The following is a 15,136-nucleotide window of genomic DNA, read 5'->3' as shown; positions in this document are numbered from 1 at the left end:
AGGGCTAAGAGGGGCAGCCCAAGCAGACGTGACCAGATGATGGGGCAGGACAAGATTTCATCTTTCCCCACAGGCAGGGCCACAGCAGGTCCACTGTCCAACAGACGGCCTCACCTGGCACGGAAGAACTCCCCGCTGCGCCAGATGAGGTCGATGGGGCCTCGTCATCGCCGACGTGGCCAGAATCCTGTGAGCTTTGCTGTGCCACTAAGCTGCCCCTGTCAACACACAGTCATAGTAACTCGTAGTGAAGGGCTTGAGTCTGTCATTCTCTGACTGGGGGGTCCTGCAGGGGTCAGTTCGGGCTGTTCCATGGCCCTCACTCCAGCCCTCTGACCCTTCTGATTACCTGGAGAGCCCTCACCTCTCCCTTCTCCTTAAAGGAGTTTACCTACCACAAATACACTAAAGTTAGGACAAGCAAAGTTTTGGTTCCTCACCCTTAAGAGGATGTGTGTCACGTTAAAGTCCCTTTCCTTATCTCCTCACTTGAGCATTTTCTGAAGTCTTTCAGAAATTTCCAGATGAAAAGAGGAATAATCTTTGCCAATAAGAATATTATCAGCTGGGCTCATTTGTCAATTCAACAGCAGCTAAAAGGCCAGGTGCAGTTTATTCTTTACTGGATTTAGTAGTACAAAGGGTTCAAATTTTACTTGGCCATATCACCTTATAGATGGAGAAACTGGGGTTCAGGGCACGGAGGTGATTTGCTCAGGTAATACTCGGATACAGCCATGTTTAAGCACTTGATTTGCAAAGCTACAAGCAGTTTCTGTGGCAATTACAGGCTGAAGGATATAAAGACAGAGAAAAGCACCTAATTTTAGAATCCTGACAAAATCTGTTTAAAAATCAAGAACTTCCTCCCCATCCCCCAAAGGAGTACAAATTGAGTATCGAGGCTGAAGGGCTGAAAGAACTTTCTCTTTTGTCTGTAAATACTAACTATGCAGTTTCAGAGAAAATTATTTGTTCTCCCTTTTTTTTTAATGGCTCGGAGCTTTCTGAGGCAGCTCATGTGTGACCAGGCAGCAAGAGGAGGAAGGACTAAGCTTCCTCACGACAAATGTCTACATTTCTAGTCCAAGGACGACTCCTCCATTCTTTCCACACAGAGTCTGGAAGGCGGCTGCCCAGCGTGTTTCCACATGACTCCGCCAAGGCTGAGTTGAGACTCACTTCTTGCCCAGGTCACATTTTGCTACACGTTGTACTCTTGTGGGAAAGCCCAAAAAATATCCATGGTTCTCTTTACAAAACATACAAACACTGGGCACTGTCCTGATTGTTCTACAATATGGGTCAATATTGTGACTCTGGCTTAGAGTAAAAGATTTATCCTGCACCTAATGAGGCCCACCACGTACGAAGGGGCTACTCAGAGCCAAGCAGCCCATCAGAGGTTTTCCATTCAGTATTGCAAACCTCGTAAGTGTTACATCTCTTTTGTACAAAAGTGACTCAAAGTGACTAAGTAACTTGCCCAAATTCACACAGGAGAAGGCAGAATGTGAAATCTGGACCTCCCGATTCCTTGGCCCTGATTCTTTCCATGACATTTGGATGGTTTTTGTTACTGTTCAGGTTCATCTGTTCTAGAGAAGCATCTTGGTCTTTGTCACCATCTGACCCTGTTGCTAGAAATCTGTCGATTTTCGGAGCAGGTCTGAAGTGTGGAAAAGTTTTAAAATTGGCATGCAGGCCTCTTCTGGTGCAGAGACTTCTGCACTAAGGAAATACAATCTAGTCCCAGCACAGGACAACCCGCCCACACCAGGCGAGGACACCTCTCCACAGTTCAGGGCCAGCAGGACTTCTGGCCATAATAACAGTAAATTGAGAATGGAAAATGTTTGCACTGGGGACTTCAACTCAGCATAGACTAGGTTTTACTTTCTAAGCTGGTACTGGGTACGTGATGTTCACTGTACTATTCTGTATATATTTTTGTGTTTATTAAGCTCAATATTATATATATTTAACCTTTCTAAGGATTAGGCTGAATTAATGAAATTAGGTCTCCAGAAAGGTATTTTCATTGGCTGGGAAAAAAGGAAGAGAGAGAGAAAGTATTTCTACTCTGCAAAGTAGAAAAACAGCTCTCCAGTCCTATCTGATACTGTCTGCTTCTAAGCCTCTAGCTAACGCTCTGGCCAGAGGTCGTTGCTCTGAGAAGAAGGAAAAGTGAGGCCCTATCTCCTCACTCCTCCAAGAGCGATAGGCAGGTTGACTTGCAACAGTGCCCCCCCCACCCTCAGACCCTGCATTGCGGTGACAACCCTGGTGACTCCCAAGCATCTGAGGCCACCACAGAGCTCAAGTGGCCCCAAGCAGCAGCACTTGCCTCTCATCAGAACCCTGTTGTCTGAACCAAGGGTTCTGCTGATGACTCCTTCTCCTACGTCTTCTATTCTGCCAGCTGTTTTTATGCATTTCTACTCCTGAAAGAGAAAAACAAGCAAGTCCACATACAAACATGTCAAGTCCGCATACAAACATGTGGGCATGCACACGCGCGTGCACATGACTTCCTGTTTGCTTCTCGACAGCTCCTTCATGCTGGGAGCTAGACAAGGCAATGGCCCAACCTGGCTTCTCACCAGAGCTGCCACACCAAGCCTCGCCTGTAAGGGCTGCCTCCAGGCACAGACAGCGATGAAGAACCAAGCTTCGGGAGCCACTTCTCCAGCTGCGGTTCTTACCTCACAGCTGACACCTGGCCTGCCAATCTGCCGACCTCTGGTTCTTTTGGTCACTGTGTGAGGTGATGACAGGGTCTTGCAATTACTTTAGGTGGCGGTTGAGGCTGGCACGAGCACGCAGGTTATTCTTCTTTCTTTTCTTTACCAGATTACACCAGAGCATATAATTTTTCTTTCAATCCACACACATCCCTATTCACAGAGAACAGTTGACAGTGAACACTTTCTCCTACACAATTCCAGCACTGAGCAAGGAAACTGTGAACACGGTTAAACAAGGGCCAGTGTGTAGGACTTCTCGACATGCTTTATAAAGGTTTTAGCTTCCTGTATGCAAGCTGTCAAAGGGACGGATGTGAACATGCATATATATATTTTTTTTTTTTGAAGAAGGAATGAGGTAAAAACACTTCTTACTGATATTGCCATAAATTTCAGGAGGCTTTTTCAAGTCTTATCTTGTGGAGCCTGAATCTGTCACTTAACTGCCAAGTTTCAACATTGGGGATCACATGAAGAGTTCTGTGGTACCTGGCCCAGCTGCTGTGAGCTCCATGCCTTCCCAACACCTGATCCCCCCCACCCCCAACTCACAGGAGAGAGTTGAGGCCATTTTACTGAATGTGCTTCTATTTATTTTTTACTGAATATACTTTAAAACCACATTCAAATCCCGTAACAGAATCAGAAAAAAAAAAAAGTCTTTAAGGCTGAATGAAACCAAAGAACAGATTAGAAAACGATTTGCTTTTATTTCCCAGCTTCTCCATCTGAGTGTGGAATGCCTGCTCGCAGCAGAGCACGACAGGTCCGGACTGCTGGTCGGTGCTTACCCAAACATTCTGCGAATTCTGTAACGGAGTCCTCAGCGTGCTTGCTTCGGTCAGTCGGCCTCCCCCATGGGGCCGCTCCACAGCCCGGACTGCTGGCCCCTGATGCTCTCCAGTCCTGCGCCAGAAGGAGCCAGCGCTGCTGAAGCAGAGCGTGTAGCCGCGCTCAGGGGGGAGCCACGATAAAGGTCTCATTTTCATCCTCTGAGGTCTTAAACTACTTTAATTATTCCTAGTCTGAGTCACTCCCGACAGCTCAGGCTGTTATCTCTGCCCTAACAACCCTTCCACTTTCTTCCAGTTCTCCTTCCTTGCTAGCCTAGCTCCCGACCTCAAAGAGAACAGAGAGGCTGCCAGGTACGAACACTCCCAGCTTCTCTCCCCTCCCTTCCACAAACATCTGCCTTTAATATTTCCAAGGGGGGCTGCCCTCTTGTCTTGGAGAAACACGTGTCCTTGCCTTTTCCTGGCAAACCCAGCCGACCTCTCATTCCTTCTCAGACCCTGCAGACACTTGTTCAAGTGCGAACACTTGTTCAGACAATCGTTTAACCAATTTCCCCAGCCTTATTATTTGTATGTGTTCCAACTCTGACCCAAAAGGAGGATACCCTGCGCACGTGGTCTGTGTGCACACATCCCACAGCTTGTCTCCCAGTCACTCCTCAACCCACTGCATCACGCCTCCTTCCTTGCCTATCTGCTAAAAGCCTCGTGACATATTTAACCAATGATCCCCCTGCCTGCCAAAGTCAGTGGTCTCTCTTTAGCCCTTATTCCCAAATCACGTGATAGCACCAAGCTTCATTCTTCCTTTGGCTTCTGGAATATCTTTCTCTTGGTTTTCCTCTTACTTGTCAAACTCATCCTTTTCTGGCTTCTCTTGGGTCACCTGCCCGTTGTCTGTTTTCTACTGTTCTATCCTAGATCCTCTTCTTTTCATACTTATTCCGTCTCACCTGCCAACACAAGTTTATCTCCAACCCCTAGAATCTCTCCTGGGTATCGACTTCCACTGCCACCTCTTACTTCCACAGTGACAACAGACTTAGCACATTCAGAGCCCATTTTTCCCTAGTTCCCTGTCTGCTCTTTTACCTATCCATAATTCCCTCCTCTATAAATACCACTGCCGCCCTCACCCCTGTCCAATCGTATAGTAGCTTCATTCATTTTCCTAAGCAACCCATGTTCATAGCTCTTGGACACCACATGCATGGGTCTCCCTAAGGATCAATTACCTTAACCTTTATTTTAAAGAATAAAACTGTACTTACTAACTAGTTAAGTTACAAGCTAAGAGGCACCATGCAGAGGAAGGGAAATAGGCCCAATGTTAAGAAAACTGGTAAGAAGAAGAAGAAGCCATACTGACCTAAAGATTACCATTAGCAACTCTATCAAAAGATAAAAATTCCTCTAGATTGCACATTCTGTACATACGACTGCATTTTGCTTTAACTATGAAATAATGCAGGACTACAGTGAAGAACACATGTAACGGGAAGTCAAAGGCTTCAGGAGAGGAGGCAGGAGCATGGCACGTCTGCACCATTATCCTCCAGAGAGGCGCGCAAAATCAAGGACATAATAAACAATGAAATAAGTGGTGAGCACTGATTGTGGAACATTTCTTTTTTTTTTTTCCAAAGATTTTATTTATTTATTTGTCATAGAGAGAGAAGCGAGAGCAAGCACAGGCAGAAAGAGTGGCAGGCAGAGGCAGAAGGAGAAGGAGAAGCAGGCTCCCTGCCAAGCAAGGAGCCCAATGTGGGACTCGATCCCAGGACGCCGGGATCATGACCTGAGCCGAAGGCAGCCGCTTAACCAACTGAGCCACCCAGGCGTCCCAATTGTGGAACATTTCTAAACCACTAACTCACACAAGCACTGGGTCAGGTACTGTAGCACAAGGAGAGGCTGACAACATTAACTGATTTAATGAGCATGATCAAGCCAAAGTCATTTAAAAAAGTCATGATAAAGAGAAGTTGGCTGAACACAGAAAGGGTTACAGTGGGATGAAATGATATCTTTTCATACTTTCAAGAAGCCTATTTCAGGGGTGCGGAGAGTATCTTCCTCGAACGCAGCATAGTTCACTCTCAGTATCCACTGTATGCATTATGCTTGCCCTTATCACTCTGTACTACACTGTGTACTCCCACCTCATATTAGATGTAATGTGAATTTTCTAAGCTAAGATCTTGCCCTGTTCTTTCTGTTCCTAGCACCCGTGACCTAGTTGGTTCTCAGTAAATGTTCCCTGAACTAAACAAAAAACAAACCAAAACAACCCTGCAGCTGCTTTAAAATCCCAGGCAGGGGCACCTGGGTGGCTCAGTTGTTAAGCGTCTACCTTTGGCTCAGGTCATGATCCCGGGGTCCTGGGTTCAATCCCTGCATCAGGCTCCCTGCTCCGAGGGAAGCCTGCTTCTCCCTCTCCCACTCCCCTGCTTGTGTTCCCTCTCTCTGTCAAATAAATAAATAAAACCTTTAATAAAATAAAATAAAATAAAATCCCAAATAACCCCTTTCTGCTCTAGGCATTTTCATTTGCTATTCAACACAGATTTACAGAGGGCCCACTGGGCCCTAGGGAGCAGGCAGAGATAAATTGTTGTCCCTATTCTCAAGACACTTGCTGATCACCAGGAACACAGACGTGAATGAACCAATTCCTGCAGTGGCTCGTGAGTGAAGACCCAGGTCTCTCCAGGTGTAGCAAAAGAGGAGAGTCATTCTTTGAGTGGAGGGGCTGGAGGAGAGACAGAGTTTGAACAGCAGCTGGAAGAGTGAGGGGCCTGGCAAGCAGTTCTGTGTGGCCAGAGCCTTAAGTACAAGGCGCTGGGGGATGAAGCTGCAAAGGCCAGCCCATGAGGGCTCTGACAGGATCAGACATGCATGTTGGAAAGGGCACTTTACAGGCAGCAGAGAAATTAAGCTAGAAGGATCTCTGAAGTTAAGGAGATGAGCCTGCCCACTGTGGAAGTGAGGATCTTGAATTTAGAAAGAGTCAGGAGGTGAATTTCATGGGAGAGGTGGAGACAACAGAAGTGAAGAACCAGTACATGACTGACTGGTAGGGTCCTGACCTGAAAGACCAAGATTAAGGACGAAGAGCAATTGGGGGAGAGAAGAGAATCAGTCTCGTTTTGAACAAACCAATCTCAAGATGCCTGTAGAACACCAAGGCAGGCAACTGTAAACAAGCTCTGGGAATCCGGAGAGGAAACAGGATATAGATTTGAAAGTCATCAACACACACACACACACACACACACACACACACACACACACACAAGAAAGTCCTCAACACATGGTGACAAAGACTCAGACAAATGTAGATCCAAAGCCAAATATATAATGAGGCTTTGAATCCAGAACTGGAGGTGATTTTCCTGGATAGTAATAGGAAATCCAGTATGTGTCAGTTATTAGATGAGTGTTTCTTATTTTTTTAAAGTTTTTTTTTTAATAAAAGATTTTATTTATTTATTTGACAGACAGAGATCACAAGTAGGCAGAGAGGCAGGCAGACAGAGAGAGGGGGGAGGAAGCAGGCTCCCTGCTGAGCAGAGAGCCCAACACGGGGCTCCATCCCAGGACCCTGGGATCATGGCTAGATCAGTGTTTCTTAATGGGGACAGTTTGGCAATGTCTGGAGACATTTTTGTTTGTCATAACATGGCGGGGGGGGTGAAGCTGGTGGTGGCTGCTATTGCCATTGAGTAAGAAGCCACTGATGTTAACCATCGTACAATACACAGGATAGTCCTGTAAAACAAATTAATCCAGCCCCAAATAGTGGTGAGGTGGATAAACTCTATTCTTTTAATATTTATTTATTTTTTAACTTTTAAAAAAGATTTTATTTATTTATTTGACATACTCAGAGAGAGCATAAGCAGGGGGAGTAGCAGGCAGAGGAGAGGGAGAAGCAGGCGCCCCAAAGAGCGGGGGGAGCTTAATCCCAGGAACCCGAGATCATGACCTGAGCTGAAGGCAGTTGCTTAACCCATGGAACTACCCAGGCGCCTGAGAAACTCTATTCTTAATAGAAGTGCTAACAATTTGCTGGATGATATGCTGAATCCCAGCTCCTTTGGAGCTGCTCTGCCAGGCAGGTATTAAGGGAGGTATTAAGTAAGAGGTGCTGTGAAAGGCTGAGCTTGGCTTTGCCTTTCAGAGAACCTTTTAAGTACTTGAAGGACAAAGAAAAATAAGATACCATTATTCTGAAAAGACAATGTTAATCTCAAACAAATAAACATGATTTAACTTTTTGGAAAATGAATGGGTAGGGCTCCTGGGTGGCTCAGTGGGTTAAGCCGCTGCCTTCGGCTCAGGTCATGATCTCAGGGTCCTGGGATCGAGTCCCGCATCGGGCTCTCTGCTCAGCAGGGAGCCTGCTTCCTCCTATCTCTCTCTGCCTGCCTCTCTGCCTACTTGTAATCTCTCTCTGTCAAATAAATAAATAAAATCTTAAAAAAAAAAAAATGAATGGGTAATACTACTTATCAAGTAACTTAAAAATGTACAAGCCTTCTTTTGGGAATTGATGTTAAAAAAAATAATCCAAAAGATTATAAAAATCACTACAACTTTCCAATCACTTTACGAGGCTAGTATCACCCTGTTACCAAAAGCAAAGACATCACAAGAAAACTATTTTTCAATATACCTATGACACAAACACACAAAGTGCTAGCAAACCAAATCCAGAAGCATATAAAAGGATTATACATGAGGAGCAAGCAGGATTTATCCCAGGAATATAAGGCTGATTCAACATAGGAAGATCAATGTAATACGGCACATGAACAGAATAAATGTAGGTGAAAACCCCATGTGATTATCTCAATAGATACAGAAAAAGCACTGGGTAAAATCCAATGGCCTCTCATGATTAAAAATTAGGAATAGAAGGTAACTTTCTCAACTTGATAAAGGGCATCTACAAGAAACCCAAAGCTAACATCATACTTAATGGTGAAAAAGTATAAGTATGTCCCTCCCTCGCCTCCCCTGCACAAGGCCAGGAACAAGCCAAGGATATCTATTCTCACCACTTCTGTTCAACACTGTACAAGCCAGAGGTGATTAGTCAAGAAAAAGATATAAGAGACAAACAGAAAAAGAAAAAGTAAAACTATTTCTTTTTTTTTAAAACTACTTCTGTTTGTAGATGGCATGATCTTATATACGGAAAATCCTAAAGAATCCACAGTAAAACTATTAGAGTGATATGTGCGTTAAACAAGGTTGCAGGATATAATCTGAAAATGAAATTAAAGAAAAAAATTCTATTTACAGTAACATCAAAAATAATAAATTGCTCAGGAATACATATAATAAGGTAAGTGGGTAACTTATAGATTGAAACTATAAAAGAAATTATAAAACATATGAAAGAAATTAAAGAGGACCTAAATAAAAGAAAAACATGTTAGAAGACTTAAGATGGCCTCTAAATTGATCTACAGATTTAATGCAATCCTTACCAAAATTCTAATTCTCCTCCCCCATTCCAATTCTAACTGCTATTTTTGGAGAAATGGGCAAGGTAATCCTAAAATTCATATGGAAATGGCAAGGAGCCCAGGGGCCCAGAATAGTTAAAAAAAAAAAAAGTACTGGGAAAGAGCAAAGTTGGAGGACTCACACTTTCCAATTTCAAAACGTATTACAAAGCTACAGTAATCAAGACAACATGGTAGTGGCACAAGGACAGAAATACAGCGCACTGGAGTCGAGCTGAGAGCCCTGAAATAAACCAACAGTATCACTGGCCAACTGTTTTAAAAAATTTTACTTTAAGTGGGCTCTATACTAAATATGGGCTTGAACTCGAATCCCTGAGATTAAGAGTTACATGCTCTACTGACTAAGCCAGCCAGGTGCCCCCCAACTGATTTTTGAAAAAGGTGCCAAAACTGTTCAGTGGGGGAAAGAAGAATATTTTCAACTGCTGGAACAACTGGCTATCCACCTGCAAAAGAACGAATTTGGATCCCTACTTTACATCATACATAAAAATGAACTCTAATGGATCTAGTATCTAAAACTATAATCTTAAAAAAAAGATTTATTGCAGAGAGAAAGATCAAGAGTGAGCACAAGCAGGAGGGATAGAGGGAGAGGAAGAGAGTATCTTAGAGACTCCACACTGAGTGCAGAGCTCCACATGGGGCTCGATCCCACAACCCTGAGATCACAACCCGAGCTGAAACCAAGAGCTGGACGCTTAACTGACTGTGCCACCCAGGAGCCCCTAAAACTATAAAACTCTTAGAAGAAAGTAAAGATATAAATCATGATCACAGATTAAGTAATGGTTCCTTAGATAGGACACCTGAAGCACAAGAAAAAAATAAATTGGACTTCATCAAAATTAAAAACTTGTGTGCATCAAAAGGGCTCTAATAAAAAGGAAAAACAAACAAAAAAAAGAAAGACAACTCACAAAATCAAAGAAAATTATTCATATATGTTTTAAAGATTTATTTGAGAGAGAGACAGCATGTGTACAAGTGGGGGGAGAGGTGATGGAGAAAAAGAATCTCCAGAAGACTAATTACTGAGTGCAGAGCCCAAAAGGGTTTGATCTTATGATACCAAGATTATGACCTGAGCCGAAATTAAGAGTCAGGCTCTTCACTGACTGAGCCACCCTGGCACCCCAAGAAAATTATTTTTAAACCATGTATTTGATAAGGATTAAGTATCCAGACTACAGAAAATATTTTAACCCAGTAATAATAATAAAACTTAAAGACATTTTTTCAAAGACCTACAAGTAGCCACTTAGAATGTACAAAGATGCTCAATGCCATTAGTCACTGAGCAGCTGCAAATCAAAACCACAATAAGATACTTCATACCTACTAGGGTGGCTACAATAAAAAAAAAAAAAGGCAGGTAACAACAATATTGGAAAGGATGTGGGGAAACTTCAACTTCTTGCTGGTGAAGGGAAAATGCTAAAGCCACTTTGGAAAACAGGATTATACAAAAAGATCACATATCACAAGAGGTTAAAATGACTGAGTATGTAATATTTTTTAAAGCCTTCATTTTAGGTCAGCACAAACTTCATATTTTCCCCCTATTTTTAGTAGCATTTCATTTTGAGGTTTAACATAGCAAGCCAGTATGAAGTTTTACAGTTCAGTCCAGCAGATCCCTTGACCCACAGTTTCACTTTCCCTGGGTTCAGTTATCCTCCTCCAGGTGTATCCTCAGGAGATGAGTAACAGTCTAACGCTGTGTCATGTCTACAGGTCGTCTCATCACACAGGCATTTTATCATCTCACATTGTTGCAAAAAGGGTGAGTACAGTACAATGATTTTGAGACAGACACATTCACATAACTTTTATCACAGTATATTGTTGTAATTGCCCTATTTTATTACCAGTTACTGTTGTTCATCTCTTACTGTGCCTAACTGATAAATAAAATTTTATCACAGGTATGTCTGTATAGGAAAAAACCCAGAAAATACACGTTTCGGTACTATCTGTGATTTCAGGCATCCAATGGGGGGTTCTGGAATGTGTCCCCCTGAAAAAGGGGTACCACTGTAATCCTGGATTCTGAGTCATTTTTAAAGTCATTTTAAGATGAAAAAGGAAAAAAGTATAAGAAAATTAATTTTCTTTGTAACATCTCAGTCATCTGCTCGTTGACTCTTTTTTAGTGGACAGGTGGCTACCTGTCCTGTTGCAGATACACACTTAGCTGACAGTGATCTCTGGAAAGGAAAACTCTGAATTTGAATTTGTCCTTGTCAGTGAGCCCTCTTGCTTAACTACAGACCCCAACAGTTAAAACCAGAAATAGGAGGACTGCCTAACTCAAGCTCTAACTGAAACCTATTGTTCTTATTTCTTATCATACTTTTTTGAGACACTGATGAAGAGACTTTGCAATGACCAGAACATTGTAACTGCCAGGCCAGAAAAGCCCCAAAAGCAACAGAATGCCTAGAAAGACCACATCCCACACATTCCCTTCCTGCCCATGATCATGTGATGCGCACATATCACCCGCCCCCCAGCCTGTGATCGCACAGTCTGTTCTTTGGCACGCACCCCTCTGAACCTCTCCCTATGAAACTCCAGGTGTCCAACTTGTGGGCTGAGAGATCAGTTAAGGCTTGAGTCTGCCACCTGAAATAAATTTCTCTCTTTTCCAAAGCCTGGGTCTTTTGAGACTGGCTTCTCTTGGGACAAGTTTATCCAAGTTTGTTCAGCAACAGTGTTGGCAAACCTAACCAGGAGTTGTGTTTTGCTTCGTCCAGCTCCCTTGGTATTCCTGAGGATGGAACACTTGGCCTTACGGTGCACGAAAGCTTTCCTGTCAGTTTCCGGAGTTACTGGCTGAGATCGATCATTGGGTATCATTTTTACATTATCTAAATGAGGTGGATAATCTGGTGGATACCTAGAGCTTCTGAAAAACCTATAAATCGTCCTCATCAATCTTTGGTGCATTTTGGTAGGCAAGTGTATACCTCTAATGCTGTGCTGTGAAACAGAATTTCAATAGTGATAAAACTGAAATACAATATTGGTATCTTTTACTTTTTGCATTTCAGAACCGTCAACAGCTTTCTCCAGATAAAAGCTGTTTGGACAGCATCCACTGTAGCTGCCTGTAATTGGGTTCTGCCAGTGAAATAACATGCCCATCAGATGGGTTTGCAGACTTGCCTTTCCTAATTCAGTTTAGCTTCTCCATTCCTTGCTGTTATGGTGGCTGTGAAGTCATTCCGTTTCATTTTTACCTTGGTTGCAAGAGCTTTCAAAGGTTCACTTCCTTTGGCTCTAAGTCTGAACCTCCGCTTATGCATAATCCTGAAGTTTGGCAAATTCCCGTGTTTTTCAGGCCCTGCTTCAAATCTACAGTCTCTGTGAAGGCCCAGTTGTGGGATGTCACCTGGAAGTCGGCATGGCCTCGAAGTTGGGTAGTTGTCCCCATGGGAACAGCCATAATTTGGCACAGTTCTCCCAAAGGCTTGTGGTTAGAACATCCCACAGTTTTTTGAATAACTGGCCCTCCCTCTCCCCCAAGACGCCTCCCCTGGTACCCTAGGTCAGAGGGCTGTGGGGCAGCCTCCACCTGGGCCTCTGCTCAGCAGGTGCGCTGGGAGCCTACAGGCCCTGGGCTCTCTTCCCTTCAGCCCAGGGCTGAAATTCTGGGTGGGAGGAGGCTCCATCTCTCCCACCCAACACCTCAGGTTGGGAGGCCCTGTCAGCTGGGCCTCAATATCTGGCTTGAGCCCAACAAAGCTCCTCTGAGTGGCCTGGACCATAAGGTTTCTTTTTGGGGTAATGAAATGTTTTGGAATAAGATCGTGGTGACTGTCACATAGCCTTATGAATATATTACAAACTCTACCAAACTGTACCCTTTAAAATGGTGGATATTACGGTATGTGAATTATATCTCAAAAACAAAAAAAGATCTATAACGGCAGAACTATAATATTTAAAAGTGAGAACATGGGGCGCCTGGGTGGCCCAATGGGTTAAAGCCTCTGCCTTCAGCTCAGGTCATGGTCTCAGGGGTCCTGGAATCTAGCTGAGCCCCACACCAGACTCTCTGCTCCACGGGGAGCCAGCTCTCCCCCCCGCCCCCACTTGTGATCTTGCTCTCTGTCAAATAAATAAACAAAATCTTAAAAAAAAAAAAGTGAGGACATCCTAAAAAGCCAACAGGGTAATTCCGATTACAGAGACCAGTGGATTGTATTATGGAAAATGCCAACGCTGAATGATCTGTAAAGCCAAATACAAAATGCCTCTACACGGAGCTTCCCATACCCACCTTGAGTTGGTTTTTCTATTTTAACAAATGAGGAAACTGAGGCTTCCAGGACTAAGTATCCTACCCAGCAGGACACACAGAGTGGTGGAAAAGGAATTTCACCCCTGCTGGTCAGGCCCCATGGGGGGTGGGGGGTTGGTTACCCACAGACCACCACCTCCACTGTAATATCCATTGTTATTTAAAACCAGACTTTGGGGTTTGGAAATTTTCATTTGTTTCCTCCAGGAAGTTATCACAGTTTTCTTTCCTCCTTGCTGTTCCAGCCACAAGGCAAGGCCAGCAGACTACCCCATGCCCACTGCGGGAGGGTGGGGGGTGGTATCAGGGTTTCCGAGGTCAGCGGGGGCGGGGCGCGACGAGGCTTCCAGGACTCTCAGCGCGCGAGGCCGGAAAGGGGTTTTCTCGCTAAGGCACACCTCGGTGTGGAGGTCAACCCGAACGCCTGGGTTCAAACCGGGGCTCTGCCACGGCCCAGTTCAGCAGTTACTTGGGCAAGCGAAACCTCACCCCGCCTCCTCCGGCGTCTGACAGAGGTACTCCTCCCACCTCCCTCACGGGGCTGCTGGCGGGGGGGAACCGAGTTAAGGCTCGTAAAGCAGTGAGCACGGCGCGGGGCACTCAGCACGCGCCCAGGGTGCGTTAGCAGTTCCGGGAAACGGCCACCAAGGGTCCGCCGTCCAGCCAGAGGCAGGTGTCGGGTGCCACCTTCTGCAACAGGGCTTAAAAAAAAACACACTCTTTCGGGTCCGACACAGAGCGGCGACACTCGGGGTCCCCCCACGTTCCACCGTTTACGGCCGCACAACCGACCCGACAGGACGAGCCCGGCTGCCCACGCCCACGCAGCCGGCGCGCCCGCAGCTCGCCGGCCCAGCCCCCCACCCACGCCGCGGTCAGGCCGGCGTTCCACGTGCTCCGCCGCTCCCCGCCCCTTTTTCGGGCCTTCCCCCCACGGCCCATCCCACGCCGAGCTCTGAGCGGGGAGCGGCAGCAGTCCCCGGACCGATGCCAACGGCCACCGCCGTCACCAGACACTTACTTAGGAGAGGGTCCTCTCCGGCTCCCCTCAGGGCGGGGACTCGCAGGAGTACGAGCTGAGAGTGGAAGGACCCGGAAAGACCACGGTGTAACATCTGCCAGTTAGTTGCGTCCGTTTTTTGTGTAGTCGCCGCGGATAGGACCAGGCGTCCGCCCGTTCCTTCTCATTGGATGTGGCGTCTGACTGTCTACGCCAATAGGATGGATCTTAGGAGGAGGGCGGAGATTGAAGCGCGGCTCCGCCCAGGCCAGGAGAGGAGGCCGCGAGTCGGCTAGGGAGTCTGGGGCGGGGCCGAGCACGTTTGGGGTGGGGCTAAGAGCGTTGGGGGCGGGGCCCGGCGCATTGGAGGCGGGGCCGGGCTGGGTCGGAGGCTGAGTTCCGATCCCGGAAGCTCCAGGACGTGTGCGGGCTCCTTTGAAGAAGTGGGCACCTCACCCAGCAACGGGTCCCTTTTCAGTCGGCAGCCAACTGATCCACCCCGGTGTCGTCCTCTCGCCGCCCTGGGCTACTATCCTTTTAAACCTGAGACTTAGGAGGAGGAAAGATTGTACTCTGGGAAGGACAAAGGAGTCTCTGAGATAAGAGAGAGAAAACAGGTGGTGACGTCTTGGGCAGTGACCTCAGGTGGCCCGTCTGCTGACCCTAGGTCTGTATAGCTCCAAGGTGCAGAGGAGCGTGGCCTGAAGGGCTGTCACGGAGGGTCTTCTAGGTTTAGTTCTGTTTTC

The 15,136-nt window shown here is 45.8% G+C and overlaps 1 protein-coding gene across 4 annotated transcripts in view; it reads right to left on the bottom strand.

Moving 5' to 3' along the window:
* Positions 1-14,543, bottom strand: part of DCAF4 (DDB1 and CUL4 associated factor 4) — a 29,563-nt gene extending 15,020 nt beyond the window's left edge. The window contains exons 1-6 of one of the 4 annotated variants that reach the window (XM_082733468.1): positions 14,412-14,541; positions 13,860-14,091; positions 3,539-3,653; positions 2,706-2,897; positions 2,348-2,444; positions 115-218 (exon numbers count right to left, since the gene is read on the bottom strand). In XM_082733468.1, coding sequence (XP_082589594.1) covers positions 115-218; positions 2,348-2,436 — 193 coding nt within the window. In that variant the 5' untranslated portion in view covers positions 2,437-2,444; positions 2,706-2,897; positions 3,539-3,653; positions 13,860-14,091; positions 14,412-14,541. Of the gene's footprint in view, positions 1-114; positions 219-2,347; positions 2,445-2,705; positions 2,898-3,538; positions 3,654-13,859; positions 14,092-14,411 lie in introns of all 4 variants that reach the window. The other 3 variants (XM_082733467.1, XM_082733469.1, XM_082733470.1) reach the window with 3 other exon arrangements.
* Between the last annotated feature and the right edge of the window lie 593 nt (positions 14,544-15,136).

This window comes from Mustela nivalis (assembly GCF_964662115.1).
Source record: "Mustela nivalis genome assembly, chromosome: 6".
NCBI classification, from domain to species: Eukaryota; Metazoa; Chordata; class Mammalia; order Carnivora; family Mustelidae; genus Mustela; species Mustela nivalis.
This window is presented reverse-complemented; position numbering and strand designations above follow the sequence as displayed.